General features: G+C 34.4%; 1 protein-coding gene across 1 annotated transcript in view; it reads right to left on the reverse strand.

Annotated features, from left to right (window-relative positions):
- The window catches only part of sei (potassium voltage-gated channel seizure), a 297653-nt gene that overhangs the window by 92132 nt on the left and 186309 nt on the right, over positions 1-19212 (reverse strand). Inside the window, exon 3 of the mRNA XM_085951095.1 lies at positions 14052-14233. Coding sequence (XP_085807221.1) covers positions 14052-14233 — 182 coding nt within the window. The remainder of the gene's footprint in view (positions 1-14051; positions 14234-19212) is intronic.

The raw sequence follows: 19212 nt of genomic DNA on the forward strand, positions 1-19212 counted from the left end.
ATGTGTTTTAGGGACATTCTGTTGTTTATATGAACAAAGTACTACAAAGTTATGAATGATTTACATGTTGTGATTGGGTCAAATTATACTGTCAAATACGTGTTATGGTGTGTTTCAAAAGTATTTGCATTTAAATTGAGTACATATTTTATTAATTAATTGCAATAGTTGTTTGTTATTTTAAATTGCTGACGTCATCAAAATGGCAGGTACAAGAGACAACACAATGATGGTTATTATATAATTGATTTAAATGATGACTGTCAAATTATTGAAATTTGATAGTTTATTGACACTTACCAGCAAACAGTGAGGTGTGAAATAAAGAAAACACAAATAATACGTCTAACATTGAGATAATAACAATAATTTTCCTGCATGGTTTCTGAAAAAAAAATAATTTAAAAAAAATTACGTGTAAAAGAATACACACACAGAAAAACAGTTCACAAAACTTAGTTCACAGAAAACACGGTTCACAAAACGAAACACACATAATTACGACATACAACAACATTGAACGGTTACAGGCAGACAAGCGAATCGAAGACCTCTCTGCAAATAAGAAGGGACAAACATTCAAAAATTTCAATGCACATAACACCAAAAAGGATAAACACATAGTTTTATTCAAAGTGGAAATGTTTTCTCAGTGGTTTATTTAGATATACTTTTGTAATTATTAGTGTAAATTTACAACTGTTTTATCACAGATTAACAAAATATAAATGAGAAGCCAGTCGTAGTAGATCAAGAATTTTAAGCGAAATTTGCTTGTACACGTGCATGGATTTACTGGCACTAATAGGGTGTATTTTAAACCAGAGTGTAGTAGCACGGAGCAGTGCGCCAAAAGGGTTTTACTCGTAGTAGGAGCGGAACTAGAGCACCAAAAATTTCTAGTGCTGATGTTTTTTTTTATTATTAAATTTTCGTATTAAAATCCAATGAAAACATTATATTTGAGACTTTGCAACACTGATGAATTGATCACGTCGTGATAAATAACCTCACTTTTTTGACAGTAGAGACAGATAATGAAATACAATTTCGTCACTGTTCTGGCAGAAGACACTAATTCGAAAAAATGACATATTGAGTTAGTTATACCAAAATGTTCCTTATTTCAAACTTTACCGTCTGGAAACCTTTTTAATAAATAAACAGTCTTTATTTTAAAGTCATCCTTTTTACGATTACTTAATAAACTCACATGATAGACCATTTCAAACATTTTAACAACTTCAAAGTCAAATTACTCAAAACTAGTTTCCTCTAGTTAGTGTGTTTTGCCAGAAAAGAACAGACAGCCAGACGATTTGCTGTTGGAATTTTGTTTAATATAATTAATAATGAAAATGACGAATATTAAATCTTATTTCAAAACTATTTATTTATTATTGTTTAACATTTGTATACATATAACACCTATTAAACCTTTTAACCCGGAGCGGAGCAGACCCTAGAGCGAAACTGGGACAAGTATTAGGTCCCGGAGCGGAGCTAGATCGGAGCAACTCATAAAAGGGTCAGCTCCAACCCTCTGTTTTAAACAATCCCTATAATAACTGTTTACACGCAAAAATGTTGAATGTAGCTTAATGGTGCTGTTTGACTGGTTGTGAAAAATTGTAAACGTCAAAATGTTTTCAACTTCAGTTCGTATTTTTTCCGACAGGTTCGCCATTATCGTTCTACTGGGCAGAGATAGATATCGCATAACTTTCAACTTTTTTGATCCATGAATTGCAATTTGCACGATAATACGTGTTTACAGACCTGCATTTTCCTGTTATAGCTGCGATAATATTACGTACTGTCAGCAGTAAATCTATATACGTGTAAATGAGGTAATGGGAAATGGAGTGAGATTAGACAGATACTATATTTTATAAAACTTTTCTGCTGTAATTAATATTTAAAGACGCAAAGAATATTAAATAACAATTCCGCATAACTATAGAAATTTAAAATTATTTTATAAATATTGTTTTATATATATTTAGTATTATAATTTTTTAAATTTACTGTTCTAGGTTTCGATTCCGAGAGACGATAACTGCTGACTATGTGACGGTAAGGCCGGTTTCAGACGGGACACCGGTGTCGCGCTCGTATATATTATATTTTCCTCCAACAATCTTACGAAATACTAAACAACAAACTAACACATGAAAACTACACAAAATATTTTATTTACCCTTTAAAATAATCAAACTAATGAATCGAGGAACGTAGCAAAGAGAATGGTTCATAATGAATCAAAAAAATATTGATTCTTTTCTTTTGATACGATACCAATCGCGAAAGATACGTGGCGAAGTATGGAGGTAGGCTGTTAAGATCCGACATAAATAGCGCACACTAAACTTTTCCAGTCAAACGTATTTGTTTTCAGTGAACTAGGACTATACCAGTGGCGAAGGGTGGAGGTAGGCTGTTAAGATTCGCTATAAATAGTGCACACTAAACTTTGTTAGTCATATGTATTTGTTTTTATTGAACTAAGACTACAATTTACAGATGGTGTTAGTTAGTTTTTAAAAATCAATTAAACCCTGCCTAAACGAAACCATAATAGTTTTGGCCTAATTTGGGCGATACGACAAAATCGTGCACACTTTTTCTTTCATAGTTATTTGTTTTCGTTGGATTAAAGATACATATTACACATATTGTTGGTTCATTTTTTTTTAAATTCATTAAGCCCTGCCTGAACCAAACTATAATAAATAAAAAATATTATTCTATCTATAAAATATTCAAAGTTATGTATGATTTAATTGCATAATTTAAAATATTTTATAGATAGACATGTATTTTTTGACTATTATCTATTATGGCTTGGTTTCTCAGGGTTTAATTGAATTTTAAAAACTAACCAACACTTTCTGTAAATTGTAGTCTTATTTCAATGAAAACATATACGTATGTCTGAAAAAGTTTAATGTGCACTATTTATGGCGGATCTTAACAGCCTACCTCCACCCTTCGCCACTGGACTATACTAATATGTATACAGGGCTCGAAATGGGCCGGAACGCACCGGAGCGCCGTTCCGGTTCATAAAATCGCACCGTCTCGTGAAAATATTAATTTGACCATCTTAACTAGATATGCCATATAATTAAAAATCTAACACACTTCTTTTTATAAAATACACATACGATTAGACAACTATGTTAATGTTTTCGTAAAATTATCGAGCGCTCCAGTTCGTAAAATATTCCATTTCGAGCGCTGTATGTAGATAGTTTTTGTTAGTTTTTAAAATTCAATTAAACATGGCCTAATCCCAAAAAATATTCGTTTATTTCCCAAACATAATTTTAAATATTTTATAGATAGAAGAATATCTAGTATCGATTATGGTTTAGATTTGGCAGTGCTTAATGAATTTTAAAAATTTAACCGGTACCATCTGTAATATTATATATTTATTCTTAATTCAATGAAAACAAATAAGTATGACTGAAAAAATGTGCACTATTTTGTGTCGGATCGCCCATAGCATATAAACTATTATGGTTTGGTTTAGGCAAGGTTTAACCGATTTTATGCGTTCAGCTAGTTTTCTCGCTCTATGAGACTGTGATCGACAGGCTGCACATACAAATTTTGCGTGTTAGGTACATCGTCCGACTTTAAACTCAAATTACTAGCCACTGTCGATTGATTTGCATAACCTAAACAATTAAACACACAGTGACATCTGTTTGAATAATTATGAACTACAAAGCCACAAATTATCGGTATTACAGTGATTGTAGTAAGGGCTTGGCTCTGCTTTTAATGTGTGTCATTAAAAATATGCGACCTGTCAGATACTGCCACAGTAATATCGTGAGGCATAGAAAAGGTTAAAAGAATTTAAAAAACTAACCAGCACAATCGGCAAATTGTATTCTTTAATGAAAACATAAAAGTATGACTGATAGTGCTTATGATAGAAGCTTAGTGTGCACTATTTATGTCGAATCTTCATAGCCTACCTCTACCCCTCGCCACTAATAATATTACGTCTCTAAAGATGTTTTATTTTCAATAAATCAAACCGAACACTTGCAAATTATAATTTATGGCTAAACCCAATGACATTAATATATGGACGAAGCATCTGGAAAAAAAAATGACACTCACTTTATTGTCGGGTCTGCCGAATGGCATAATCTGTTCTGATGCCATTACAATATGTTTTTTGTCATCTGGTCTGCCGAATGGTTCGGTTCGAACGGGTTCGCTCAAATGAACATTGACACAAGAAGCACTGTTCAGTTATCAGGAATACAGCGGAAAATACATTTTGAAAATACCCTATATACTGGATTATTTGTTAGTTTGGGTTAGTTAAGGTTAGGTTAGGTTTGGTTAGGTTAACTTAACAAATAATCTAGTTTATCGGCTATTTTAACAATGTGTTTTCCGCTGTATTCCTGATAACCGAACAGTACCCTACATATACATGTGCGAATGTGGCTATGCGCGAATTTACTTGCTAGCTACTGTATTGAGTGCGTTGTTCATTAATAATAATTTCATTGGCTAAACCATTGTTTGTATTTTGTCTTATGTCCGAAAATAATAAATAATTTTAACTGCTTAGTTAAGAGGGTCATTATTTCTCATTACATCTGGTTTTGCTTGTCTTTTGTTTATTTTTATGTCACCCTGTAGATAATATATTACATTTACACGAAAGACCATAAACATTTTTATTGCTACATAATTGTTTCATACGACTGCCTGATATGATTGATTGGTCATAAAATATACGATAGACCAACAATAAATCTTTTTTGAATCATATAACATTATATTGTTTCGTTTAGTGTCTTTGGTAAATTTTACTATATGACGATCGGGCACATATATGCTAAGAGCGTTTTAGTGTCTATGATCAAATCTATGCCATTCCAACATTTATACATACATATTGTATGACAGCTATGACATCGTATTTACACTCTGTGACATCCTATGACACAGGACGCCAACATAAGATAGAGATGTTCCAATGACCACAAAACGTTCATTATAATTTTTGACTGCTGTGAATTTAGACGCACATCGTCTTAAGGCCTGTTCGGACTGTTCCAGTGATTTAGTAGAGTGGCGAGTGATTTAGTGAATTTGTAACAGAAAAGTGTCCGAACACAGTCCATTAGTGAGTGACGTGTCAAAATGAACAAAGCGACGGATATTTCAAAACGAACACCATTCGCGCGTCATGGGAGTGCTGCCGTCTGTCAGATAAACATGTAACTTCAAAAATAATTTTGATGAATACTAATTTACATAGGATACCTACCTATTATATTTTTGTGGTTTCATAAATTTTTGTATGCTTACCTATGTATTTTTGTATTTTGTTTAGGTAATAAATAGGTATTTTATGCACACTATGATAATGCGTACCTACCTCTTTACCTACCCTCAATAACAACAAGTTTTCTGTGAAATATTGCCATTATTTATCAACGTATTAATCAACAAATTATTCACACTACCTACCAGTGGCGAAGGGTGGAGGTAGGCTGTTAAGATCCGCTATAAACAGTGCACATTAAACTTTTTCAGACACACATATTTGTTTTCATTGAAATAAGACTACAATTTACAGATAGTGTTGGTTAGTTTTTAAAATTCAATTAAACCCTGAAAACCCAAGCCATAATAGATAATAGTCAAAAAATACATGTCTATCTATAAAATATCTAAAATTATGCAATTAAATCATACATAACTTTGAATATTTTATAAATAGAATAATATTTTTTATTTATTACAGTTTGGTTTAGGCAGGGCTTAATGAATTAAAAAAATTAACCAATAATATGTCTAATATGTATTTTTAATCCAACGAAAACAAATAACTATAAATGAAAGAGTGTGCATAATTTTGTCGTATTTCCCAAATTAGACCAAAACTATTATGGTTTCGTTTAGGCAGGGTTTAATTGATTTTGAAAAACTAACTAACACCATCTGTAAATTGTAGTCTTTGTTCAATAAAAACAAATACATATGACTAAAAAAGTTTGGTGTGCACTATTTATAGCGAATCTTAACAGCCTACCTCCACCCTTCGCCACTGCTACCTACCGACATGACATAATATCCTTCATACTGAGTATACAGAATAATAAATTAATATAACTTATAAGATAATGTGTACTTCTTTACCTATCCTCAATAACAACAAGTTTTCTGTGAAATATTGCCATTTATCTACGGATCTATCAACACACGTTCGCGACGGTTTGTCGCATTGAAGTATAATATCTACGGATCTATCAACACACGTTCGCGACGGTTTGTCGCATTGAAGTATAATAACTATAAGTTATATTACTTCGAGTATTATCTTCGCTCCAACGCTGTGCCATCTCTGCGGCAGTCGGGGACTAATGAACTCGCCTGTTCAGACTTGTTTCGTGGCTTGTTTAGCATATTGTGAGAAGTGGTAGGGGTTGCTACTAGGCCAAAATAATTGAATAAAATGGATCGACTGGACTGGCAATTTTACTAAACTACCCGACTAAATTTGTCTGTTCAGACACGGTTTTTTTACCAAATCACTCGCTACTCTACTAAATCACTGGAACAGTCCGAACAGGGCTTTCAGTTGTGATTGTATTGAGATGCACGTCACGTACTATCACGTGAAGTCACAGTAAGCTGCCGTTACGGGGAAAAAAGAGTAAGAGAGTAGTGTAATGTCGTTTTTCTTGGTGTTAAAAATATACGACCATATATTACCGATACAATATTTCACGGCGAACTGCATACGCAGATTTCCGGACACAAAGTAGGTGATGAAGTTTTACGTATCTACTTTATTGTATTAATTCATTATATAACTTAGGATGCCGAAAGGCGAAACCCGGGTCGCTAAAAACGACTCAAATAAAATAGTACAAAACTTAAATCCATTAGAATTTTAATTGTCTTTTGCTATAACAGTTTTGCGATGGCCGCACGGCTTAAGCGTCGGCCTATAGCGTCGTGGGTCCCATGTTCGAAGCCTGGGTCTGGCAAGTACACATATTATTTTTCAATTAGTGTATGCGTCAGAGTATGGACCTAATAGGTTGAGCAAGTGGCTGACATCCATTTCTCGTAAAAACAAAATTTGTTTATAATAATACAAACTTCCACTGTGTAGAGGGCCCGTTTATGATCTTATTAGGATCGGACATGGAAGGTACGTTTGTTTAACAGAGAAGATTTTTTTAAATACATAATATTAAATTTGGAAGAGGTTATACATCTAATTAAGTTGGCCAAAACTATTAAATAAAGATTGCCAAAAGGTACGCTGGATTGAAGACATACATATTAATAAGATGCGAGTGAATTTTGTGATAGCAAATAATACGCTAAACCAAGAGATGTCACGGAGACTTGAAGCTTTCGAGATGTGGCTGTATAGACGCATCCTCAAAATTCCTTGGACAGACCGGATGACAAATGTTGAAGTTCTCAATCGAATGGAGAAGGACCGAGAATTTCTACAAAGTATCAAAACCAGGAAACTACAATACCTCGGCCACATTATGAGAGGACAAAAATACAGCATTCCCCAACTTGTCATTCAAGGAAAGATCAATGGGAAGCGTAGCAGAGGACGGCGCCGCATTTCGTGGCTTAAGAACCTCCGTGATTGGTACGAGTGCAGCTCCACCGAACTGTTTCGGGTAGCAGACGACAAATATAAGATCGCCTTGATGGTGGCCGACCTCCGCTAGGGGATGGCACAATAAGAAGAAGAAATAACAAGAAACTGACTCAATAATAATTGGTAAAGCACATTTGTGCGAATCCAGTAGATGCGGATTCAAGTTCCACAAGTCGTATTTTTTCAAAGATTACAATTTACATTTAATTCAGTGTGTCTTATAAAGACAGTTACACATTCTTCAATCTTGTTAATTAGTACAAAAATATTTTATAATATATTGTTTTGATTACATCTCGCTATCATGAAAAGGCGTTTGATTCCATCAAACAATTCTCAATTATAGACGCCCTTAGCAACCAAGGAATTTCCAGACGCTATATAAACATATTGAACAGTATATACAGTGATGCCACAGCATGCGTGAAACTCCACAAACGGTCGTGTAAATTCCCCATTAACAAAGGTGTCCGGCAAGGTGATACCATTTCACCTAAACTATTCACCGCTACTCTTGAGGAAACTTGATTGGGAGGAAAAAGGTGTTCCAATTAATGGGGAGCACCTCAGTCACCTGCGCTTTGCAGATGATATTGTTATACTCTCACAAGACCCGAAAGACCTCCAAGGTAGAATGCAAGAACTCGCGGATGTCAGTCAAACGGTCGGTCTAAAGATAAATGTCTCAAAGACAAAAGTGATGAGGAACTGTTTTTCGGACCCTGCGATTATCTGTATTTCCGGCACCCAACTCGAGCAAGTCAGCAGCTACATCTATCTCGGACAGCAGGTGTCCATAGACGGAAGCATGCACGATGAAATTGCTCGAAGAACAAAGCTGGGATGGAGTGCTTTCGGACGTCTGAATATTATCTTCAAGAGTGACCTACCATTATGTCTTAAGCGTAGGGTGTTCAACCAATGTGTGCTACCCGTGCTCACGTATGGCTGCGAGACGTGGACCCTCAACACGAGAGATGTCCAAAGGCTAAGATTCACACAGCGAGGCATGGAGAGGTGCATGTTGGGCATCACGCGAAAGGACCGTAAGAGGAACGAATGGGTTAGGAAGCAGACAAGAGTACGCGATGTAATAGACGTTGCCAAACAGCTGAAATGGAGATGGGCGGGGCACATTGCTCGCCGAAAGGACGGCCGCTGGACAAATGCCGTCATCCAGTGGTACCCAAGGGATACGAAACGGCCACAGGGTCGCCCTAAAAGCCGCTGGATTGACGAACTGGTAAAGTTCGGCGGAAATACGTGGCAGCGAACGACACAGGACCGAGAGAGTCGGAGAAAGCTTGGGGAGGCCTTCATCCAGCAGTGGATTGACCCCGGCTGATGATGATGATGACATCTCGCCATGTTTGTACGGGTAAGTGTAAACGCTTACGATAAAATGTATATTTTCTCGACCAAGGTTTCCTAAACTTCTTCCTATACCAATAATTATCGTTCCGGGACTCGATTTCCATTAGCGATAGATATTAATGAAACAGAAAATCAGGGCGCAGAAAGGTGTGCCACGCCATCAGGGCATCAGGGGTGCTAAAGCGATTTTTTCCGCAGTGATATTTTTCTGAAACGGATAATTATGTAAGCACTTAGTTTATTATAATTGGATAGAGAAAGGTAAGATTTTTTTAAATATTTATGGCTTGACTCATTAACCGATTAATAGCTGTCAAAACTGACATTTGAGTTTAAAAAGCTAAAAATTTCATATAAAATGTTCATGTGGCGGAGAAATACAGGAAGTAAACCATATTAATATCTTGAAATATATACGAAGAGGTTGGACCTAATAGGTTGAGCAAGTGGCTGACATCCATTTCTCGTAAAAACAAAATCTGTTAATAATGAAAACCTCCACTCTGTGGAGGCCCATATAATCCTATAAGGATCGGACATGGTCGAAAGAAGAAGAAGAACATACCTACAAAGAAGGGAAAGATACTCAAGTCGATCCAAAAAGCTGTTGAGGCCATCGAATCGTCCGACCCGCTCGCCAAAAATAGCAATATTATTCAATAAATCGTTTTAAAAATATTTACTTTATTTTGTATTATTTTTACTGATTTTATGTATGTCAGTAATTTTCTATAGTCTCCTCTTGCAAGGGCATATTTTGTTAACAATTTAAACTCAATCAAAGTACACTTGAGTACGTAGCGATATTAGTCTTTGGTAACTGCTCCTGATAATTCACAGCTATTAAAAAAACTGCTGATGATTCACATTCAGTGAAGCATTTTCTTGATTAGGATCGAGTGTGATGCAGGGCTAATCAGTTCAGACGGTACATGCAGCGCTCGAAATGGAAAAGTTTATGAACCGGAGCGTTCGATAATTTTTCGACAATATTAAAGTGTGCTTTTTTGTTATGTACTTTAGACTGATAAATGCAACCATTTTTAAACGTCTGATATGCACTACTGCTAAAGATTTGGACAGGCAACGTTTATTAATTCCGCAGGCGAAAGAAACTAAAATTTTACTAAATATGATGTCAAACATGGTTTTATTATTTTGTCTTTCTTTATCTCCCGCATATAAGCAGTATATTAAATTTATCTACGTCAATATGACGTCACTATATTGTACTTATAAATTTATAAATAATGTAGTAAGTATTTAATTAATTCAATTGGTAATATCATACAATATTCACAGAAATTGAAGGTGTCTGATTGGGCATGATTTACGAATACTAAACCCAAATCATATGGAATGGTACAGAACTCTCGTTAATCAAAATTTATCGCCTAAAAACTTTGTACCAAATCAACACAAAATCTTATTATTGTTTGTAAAAATAAATGTGTAGAGCATGTCAAGTTTCTTATTAAACTTTATAGAAAAAAAAATGTAAATTAGTATAGTGAACTGCGCTTCGGTGCGTTCTGGTGCATTTCGAGAACTGGGTCCATGTTTGTGTTCGTGTCCGGAAATTTGTACGTAAACAGTTTACCGCAGGACACTTATTCTTGCGCCGCAGTACGTGAAACATGAGTTCATGTAACATTTAATCAAATGACGAGTTCTTCGTTGAACATTTCACTGAGGAGTATATTTTTACGTATGCTACAAATGTGGCAAATTTTATGAGATGTCTTTACTAGGTTAGGTTAGGTTAGGGTTAATCTAATTGGAACAGTACTATTTGCAAACTATCGCCGCATTTTGTAAGATACGAACAAATGTATTCCACGGTGAAATGTTTAACGAAAAACTCGTCATTTGATAAAATGTTATACGAACTCATGTTTCACGTACTGCGACGCACGAATAAGTGTCTTACGATTAACTGCATACGTACAACTCACATGTAACCGTTTGTGTTACCCAATGGTCCAACCAAGAAGAAACTTTCAGTGGAAACGAATAGCATGTTTCATGTATCTTCAATCCATCAATCAGAAGGTTTATTTCAACACCCCTGCAATCGTTAGATAATAAACGATCCATGTCGCCCTACATTCCAAACGTAGCGATATACCTACGGTAAATAGGGGATGAAATTTTTTGGCATGGGGTAGCATTTGGGCCATATCCAAAAACCCCCGAAAAATAGCAGCAGCCATGGAATTATGCCATTTTTGTAGATTTTTAGGCCAATCGGCACGATATAAAGAATGGACGTTAAAGAAGAAATAGCGAAGAATTTAAAAAAATCTCCATATACCAAAGATGTTGAAAAAAGCCAAATGTAATATAATATTATTGACTATTATTCTTAAGATGAATAATCTTGTAAAATAGATAGTACCAGAAAATAATGGATTATGAAATACGAAATATATAATCTTAATCTTCACGTGCTGTATGGCATGTTGAACCATCTTGTTGGAACCGCATATCGTCCAGATCAAAATCATCTAATTTATTCCAGAAAAAATCAGTAATCATGTTTCTGTGACGTTCTCCATTGCCATTTTCGTTTTTTTTTAAAAAAGGGTCCATTAATTACACCTCCAGAAATGTAGCATTGCGAATATTGCAATATTCGCAAAATATTTACGTCATATTAATACCTAAAACTATAGAACCTTTAGAACAATAAATTTTTTCCATTTAATTTCACAATAAATACAACTTTCTTTTTAGACAAAACCAAACCAAACCTAACCTAACCTAACCTAACCTAACCCACCCCAACTAATATTACCTAATATAATCTTAGTTTGTGATAATGGTGTATCAAAATGTATGAAAGTTTCAAATTTTCAATTAACGATTATTGGACCGAAAAGCCGATGCGCCGACAGAAAAAGGTATTTATTATAATTGTCTACATGGAATAAACTGTTTTCGTAAAAAAAAAGCTCGTGTCCACCTCTGCGGTACAATTACCATTTTTAGATAGTACTTTTTAGATGATTATTTGAGATGCTCTGTATCTACAGCATCTATGGATCGTACGCTAATGTAGTTTAAATAAACCTAAAAACAGGATTTCTCGTAGAAATTTTTTCATCGTCAGAGAGCTACGATTCTTTTTTTACTGTCATAAAATCTATGTACTGCCAAAAAGCTTATTTTCTCATCACGTCTGTCAGATTTTTGTGAAAATAATACTGAACAAACCTTATAATATAACATATAAATAAATCATGGAAATATTTTATAAGAAGAAATTGTAAATATAAATATATTGTAATACTTCTGTAATCTAATCATTTTAACTGATAATGATTGGCTTAAACACAAGTGTTATAGTATAGCTGATACAATAAAATCAGTGTTGCTATTCAATAATAATATAAACCTCTTTGACCATGCGTCACGAAATGTACAACGTGACAATAATAAAAATAATACATTATTTTAAAACACACTGAGAAAATATTTTCACTTGGAATAAAGGGGGGTACGGTACGGTCACTATATCTTTACAGGATTGGTTTTTGTTTTAGTATGTATGTAGTTACGTGTTTAATTTTGTTTAATTCAGATAAGTTTATTTAGTTTTCTTGTTAACATTGTTTTTTTTATCTATATGACAGGCTTCATTTAATTTATTTCATTCGAATAACAATTTAGTACTGATAGGGTAAAATGCACAGATACCAGACTCCTGTATTATAACATCAATATTAATTTTATTTGTTTATTTTTTTAAAATATAACACAGGAGTAAGCTGTGACATTTACTATTGTAATATTATTTACTTATTAAAGGAAAAACATCTAAATCAATATTTAGAATCTCAAGACGTGGTACGTCTGCATCTTTATATACAACATGATTTAATATTATTAGTATATTATGTACTAATTGTATTTATAATATACAGATAAAACATAATTAAAAACTTTTTATTGGGACTAAATATTATAAATTTTCAACGCAGTGCAAATCTGTATAGGTAAACAGATTTTAAACGTATTTTTTCATCATGCCCATGTTTGTTTATAATCCATATTTTTTAACTTTAAGATAAATCCTTTCTGATAAGTGTTTGGTTTGACAAAAATATAATTTATATTACTTTATAAACATGAGATCCAATTTTTTATCAACAATATAATACTTAATGATTTTTTTAAATCAAAAATACTGTTTTCAAAGAGAATGTCACAGTTAACAGCTTGCAATCACTAAATGTTTCATAGCATGACTATATATATCGATTATTATATTATTTAAAATTGGCTGCCATTACTGGAATCTTTTGCACTGTATGTTGGCTTAAATTAGCGTTAATAACAATTACAATTTTAACTAACCCAGAGTTAGTGAAATACAGACGTTAAAAAAATTGTGTAACTGCAATAGAGATTTTAAATCTTGACAAATAATAAACCATGACAGCTTAAAAAAATAGTAATAATCGGCTGATGCCGGAAAATAGTGATATTAGTGATTTTTTTTTTTGATTTGTGACTGTTTAGGTTCTAATTATACATATTGCAGTTGGTTTGCAACTAGAATGCTATTGGTTGAAGTCAACTTTTAGTCGGCAAACTGATTAAAAGTTATCTTCAACAATTGTATTTTATGTAGTAGGGTTTGTAGATATATTGGACGTAAGACTACAGCGATGTGACAGTAATATTATATGTCGTCGGACTGCGTTAAAAATGCAACATTTTTATCTTTATTTTGAGTGGTATCCTAATACAAAATGTTGTACGTAAATTTTTGTGAGTTATATTAATATTATATTCAACGCAGTCTGACTACATTTTGCAGTCGCCTTGCAGTTTGTTTACGTCCAATTTATATATCATCGTTGGTGAGTCATAATATTAACACATTATTTAAATGTTTATCGACGTGTATATCATTGTAATGGGATTATTGAATTGTGTGAACTGTCAGTGTATTATTGCAGGACATCAGGAGCTGGCAGGGGTGCTGTCTTACCTCATCGGTGTCTGTGCCGAAGAGCAGAAGGTCGAATGGAATGGCGGCCACCAGGTCTATGATGAACCATCCCCTCAGGTAGTGCATGGCGATGCGGTAAGGATGTGAGACGACTTCGTCACATCCGTTGACGTACGTCGTCCGGAAGTTGATCAGGATGTCGATGATGAACGTTACATCGACTGTGGAACAAAGACATGGCAACATTAAGATACAGCACATCGGTGGAAGTTGGGAGGAGACAAAATTAATGATAAGCTGCTTAGCGGTATTTTTCGTTTTCTAGATGAACGAATCACAAGGACATGCGTAGCTTGCACCAAACTGTCATATTTGGAATCAAGTATCACCATTGTAGTATGAAATATCTAAAATATATGTTGCAGTACTACTAAACGATACTAGTGGTGCTAGTGTCGCAATGTCAGCATTAAATTATAAAAATCACTGCCTCTCGATTCTCAATAATATGTGATTGTCTTATGTACTCGTGTCCGTAAACTTGTACGTATGCACTTCGCCGTATCACACTTCACCGTTAAATGTTGTACCGGAAATATGGCCGTATATTAAAGACCGTTCAACCTATTTGGGCCGTATAGTCATGTCCCCCATAAGCAGGGACTGACTGGGCTCTAGCCTGTGGGCCCGAGGTCAGGAGGGGCCCTGCGTGGCGAATCGACCAGATAAGTGAGATAAACATATATCACAAATTTGTAAGTATTTAAAATTATGTGGTTGTATGATACAATTCTTAATTATTGTGTATTGATACTCGACAATTCCATAATTAAATAAATAGATGTATTACAATATATAAAAAAACACAAAATAATATACACATTAATTTTACCGCGTACAATATTTGGAAAACGCTACTGTAGAGCATCACACTGCATTTATCCTTAGCGATAGGTAGGGGGGCCCGCCATGGGCCATGAGGCCCATGCGTATAGTACTGACATAAAATTAATCTCTAAATAAAACACGGTTCTTGTCGGTTTACACTTTACAGGAAGCCTGCAGCAAACAAATTTTGAAAATAGCCGATATACTGGCTTATTTGTTAGGTTAGATTAGGTAAGGTTATGTTTTCATTCTTGAATTCATGAATTTTGCCAAAATCAGCTATGAAAATTGAATTAATGTTCATATTGAATCTAATAAAATTGGAGACCGTATTGCACACGGTCATCTTTTTCCGATAAGAAAGCTTACGGCAAACTGTGCCACGGTGAAATGGTTTACGTACAATTTGCATGTAACCACTCTATCTTGCTCTAAAATAGTTTATAACACGATCGTGTGCGGCTGTGTTAAAAAAAAAACATTACACGTGAGAGTTTACATCCCGGGATAATTAACTGTCTGAATACGATACAGCATATCACCTTCTTATATTGATTTTGGAGTTAAGTAATATGTTAGAATAACCCTGCCTCGTTTGTTTGAATATAATAATATGTAGTTAGGTACCTACGTCATATTATCACCAACCTTTTGGCAAAGCGCGTCATGTCACGCAAATACTTCTTCTCATCCCACATTAAGTCTTCTGGTAAGATGTTGTTAATTTGCATTCATTATTCACAGGAAAGGCTCGCTTTGATACTATTATCCATCTACTCCCCAAAAGGCCAAAGTGCCTTGTTAATAAATTATGCATTTAGCTGACTTAGGAATTAAACTATCTTTTACTTGGCAAGAGTGTCAGGAATCACTCATTTCTCTTCTTATTTCACATTAGTGAATCTAATCCCGAGCCTAAATCTTGATTCCGGGATTTCAGGATTACGATTTGACGATTCCGGGATCGGAATTGGCATTTTTTTCAATAATTAATATAAAATTTCGGTACTGTTCGGTTATCAGGAATACAGCGAAAAACACATTTTGAAAATAGCCGATAAACTGGATTATTTGTTAGGTTAACCTTACCAAACCTAACCTTACCTAACCTAACCTAACCCAACCTAACATAAACTAACCCAAACTAACAAATAATCTAGTATATCGGGTATTTTCAAAATGTTTTTCCTCTGTATTCCTGATAACCGAACAGTACCAAAATTTATATATATACAAAATAACGTTGATAAAATCGGTCAAAAATAAATTTAGTATAATTTATACTATTTAAGATATTTATTGTTACGTTCAATCTTGGAAATACATATTAAATAATATTGTAATATAAATAAAAATAATGTGAGAGTAAAACAGTTTAATTTATTTATGAAAAGATAACAAATACAAGTTAAATTTAAATACAAAAATGACAAATGCATTAAAAAACATGGTGGAATCACTTTGTTAAAAGTGCGAAGCATTTTTTTTCCAATCTTTCTCATTTTCATCAATTTATGTGAAAAAATAAAATGAATTGGCAACGCATGGGTAATAAATCAAACTTCATTCAAACTCAGTTTATTTCTAATTTATTTCTATGTTATTAAAACTTTCTTCTGTTATATTTTCGTTTTTATTTTATTTTCCATAAAAATTGATAAAAAACTCAATCCAGAAAGTTTCGGGGTTATGTTTACCAATCCTGGGATTCATAGGTATCGAAAATAGTTCGGGATCCGGGGATTGGAATCCCTATTTCACATTGTCATCATCATTCATCATCATCAGGAAAATTACAACCCAGTGTGGGTACTGGCTTTCTTCAATAACTCTTTCCACATATCCCTATTTCCACCTCTTCAAGGTATGTCTCCTTAACGGCCCACATGCTCAGCGTACGTCAAAATGGAGCTTTTATGCTATTTTCAAAGCATGATCCTGGACATTCCTTAAACGTTGTAGATAATCTATTTATTTAATTTTCAAGCCTTATTATCCTTAATATTTATTTTAAACATTTGATGACTGCATAAAGTATTTTTATTACATAAAATAGTATTCGTTTAAACCTCTCGCTCTAATGTTTTAGAATATAGTCATATTTCAGTACGTCCATGTAAAGTGGTGTTAAGACTTTTATATTTATTAATTTTTAAAAGCATTTATAAAACTATTAGTAAAATTTATGTCGACATTATTATAGTGAAATATTTACAATAAAAAAATATATTGATTGATATTGATCCCAAATATGAGTGATCCCAAATTTGACAAGAATTAGGCATTTTCTTATTCAAAAAATGGGCAAGATTTACACATTTAAAGATACTTTTAAAGATACTGATTATAAACTATGTCTTTGACCATTCAAATGTGATAAAGATTCTACGAATAATGTTTGCTTTATAATAATTATTGACCTAAGAATAAGGTAGTATTTTTTTGAAATACGCCATTTATATTGGCATTTCCCAGTGGCTACGCTACAACATATGGCCGTAGCCATAAATTGACAAACGATAAATGAAGTAGGGAGTAAGATCATGGTAACGCGCGTTTGAACATGTACCGTTTAGGTACGCTGAGCATGTCCCCCCTTAAGAGGATAATATCCTAAACCAGTTTCAGATTGTCGTATAACAAGTGTATTCACAATTGAATGGCAAAATAGGTTTAGAAATAACGTTTATTTTATTTTAATTATGACGTAGAAAGTATATATTTTTTGGTTTTTACAAATTATGTAGGTATATCCAATAAAAATATGTCACATTGTCAAATCCTATTATTCGTTGAATAAAAAAAATAGTTTATTAAAATATTTGCAAGTTCAAGTTTGTTATAACGAAAATATTTGGAGTGATCCTGACACCGCTTAGTAAATAAGGTAATTACTATTTACCAGTAACGAGGGGTGAAGATAGGCTGTTAAGATTCAACATAACTCATCATCAGCCGGGGTCAATCCACTGCTGGATGAAGGCCTCCCGAGGCTTTTCCCAACTCTCTCGGTTCTGTGTCATTCACTGCCACGTATTTCCGCCGAACTTTACCAGTTCGTAAATCCAGAGGCTTTTAGGGCGACCCTGTGGCCGTCCTTTCGACGAGCAATGTGCCCCGCCCATCTCAATTTCAGCTTTTGGCAACGTATATTACATCGCGTACTCCTGTCTGCTTCCTAACCCATTCGTTTCTCTTACGGTCCTTTCGCGTGATGCCCAACATATACCTCTCCATGCCTCACTGTGCGACTCTTAGCTTTTGGACATCTCTCGTATTGAGGGTCACCGTCTCGCAGCCATATGCGAGCACGGGTGGCACACATTGGTTGAACACCCTACGCTTAAGACATAATGATAGGTCACTCTTGAAGATACTATTCAGACGTCTGAAAGCACTCCATCCCAGCTTTGTTCTTCGAGCAATTTCATCGTGCATGCTTCCATCTATGGACACCTGCTGTCCGAGATAGACGTAGCTGCTGACTTGCTCGAGTTGGGTGCCATCAATGACATTATTAATGGACGACGCACTCAATACAGTAGCTAGCAAGTAAATTCGCGCATTCGCATGTATAGGTAGACGTCACGCAATTTTCATTATGCGATATCGCGCATCGGGAATTTATAGCAATATGACATTTATTGGAATGGCGTTAGAGTAGTGTTTCTAATGTCAATGTTCATTTGAGCGAACCCGTTCAAACCAAACCATTCGGCAGACCCAACAAAAAGCATCAGGAATTTATAGCAATATCACCTTTATTGCAATGGCGTTAGAACAGATTATGCCATTCGGCAGACCCGACAATAAAGTGAGTGTCATTTTCTTTTCCAGATGATTCGTCCATATTAATGTCATTGGGTGTCATTAATACAGATAATCGCAGGGTCCGAAAAACTGTTCCTCATCACTTTTGTCTTTGAGACATTTATCTTTAGGCCGACCGTTTGACTGACATCCGCGAGTTTTTGCATTCTACCTTAGAGGTCTTTCGGGTTTTGTGAGAGTAAAACAATATCATTTGCAAAGCGCAGGTGACTGAGGTGCTCGCCATTAACCCCTATTAATATAAATAGTGTACACTAAACTTCATCAGTCATACTTAATTGTTTTCATTGAACTAAGAATACAATTATTATTTTCAGATGGTGTTGGTTAGTTTTTAAAATTCAATTAAACCCTGCCTGAGCCAAACCATAATAGTTTGGTTATGCCATAGGCAATCCGACAAAAATAGTGCAAATTTTTTCAATCATACTTATTTGTTTTCGTTGAATTAAGAATAGGTGGATACTTATTACAGATGGTG

The sequence above is a fragment of the Rhyacophila brunnea genome, unplaced genomic scaffold (genome assembly GCF_057557595.1).
Source record: "Rhyacophila brunnea isolate RB1 unplaced genomic scaffold, BYU_Rbru_1.0 scaffold_24, whole genome shotgun sequence".
In the NCBI taxonomy this organism is placed as follows: Eukaryota; Metazoa; Arthropoda; class Insecta; order Trichoptera; family Rhyacophilidae; genus Rhyacophila; species Rhyacophila brunnea.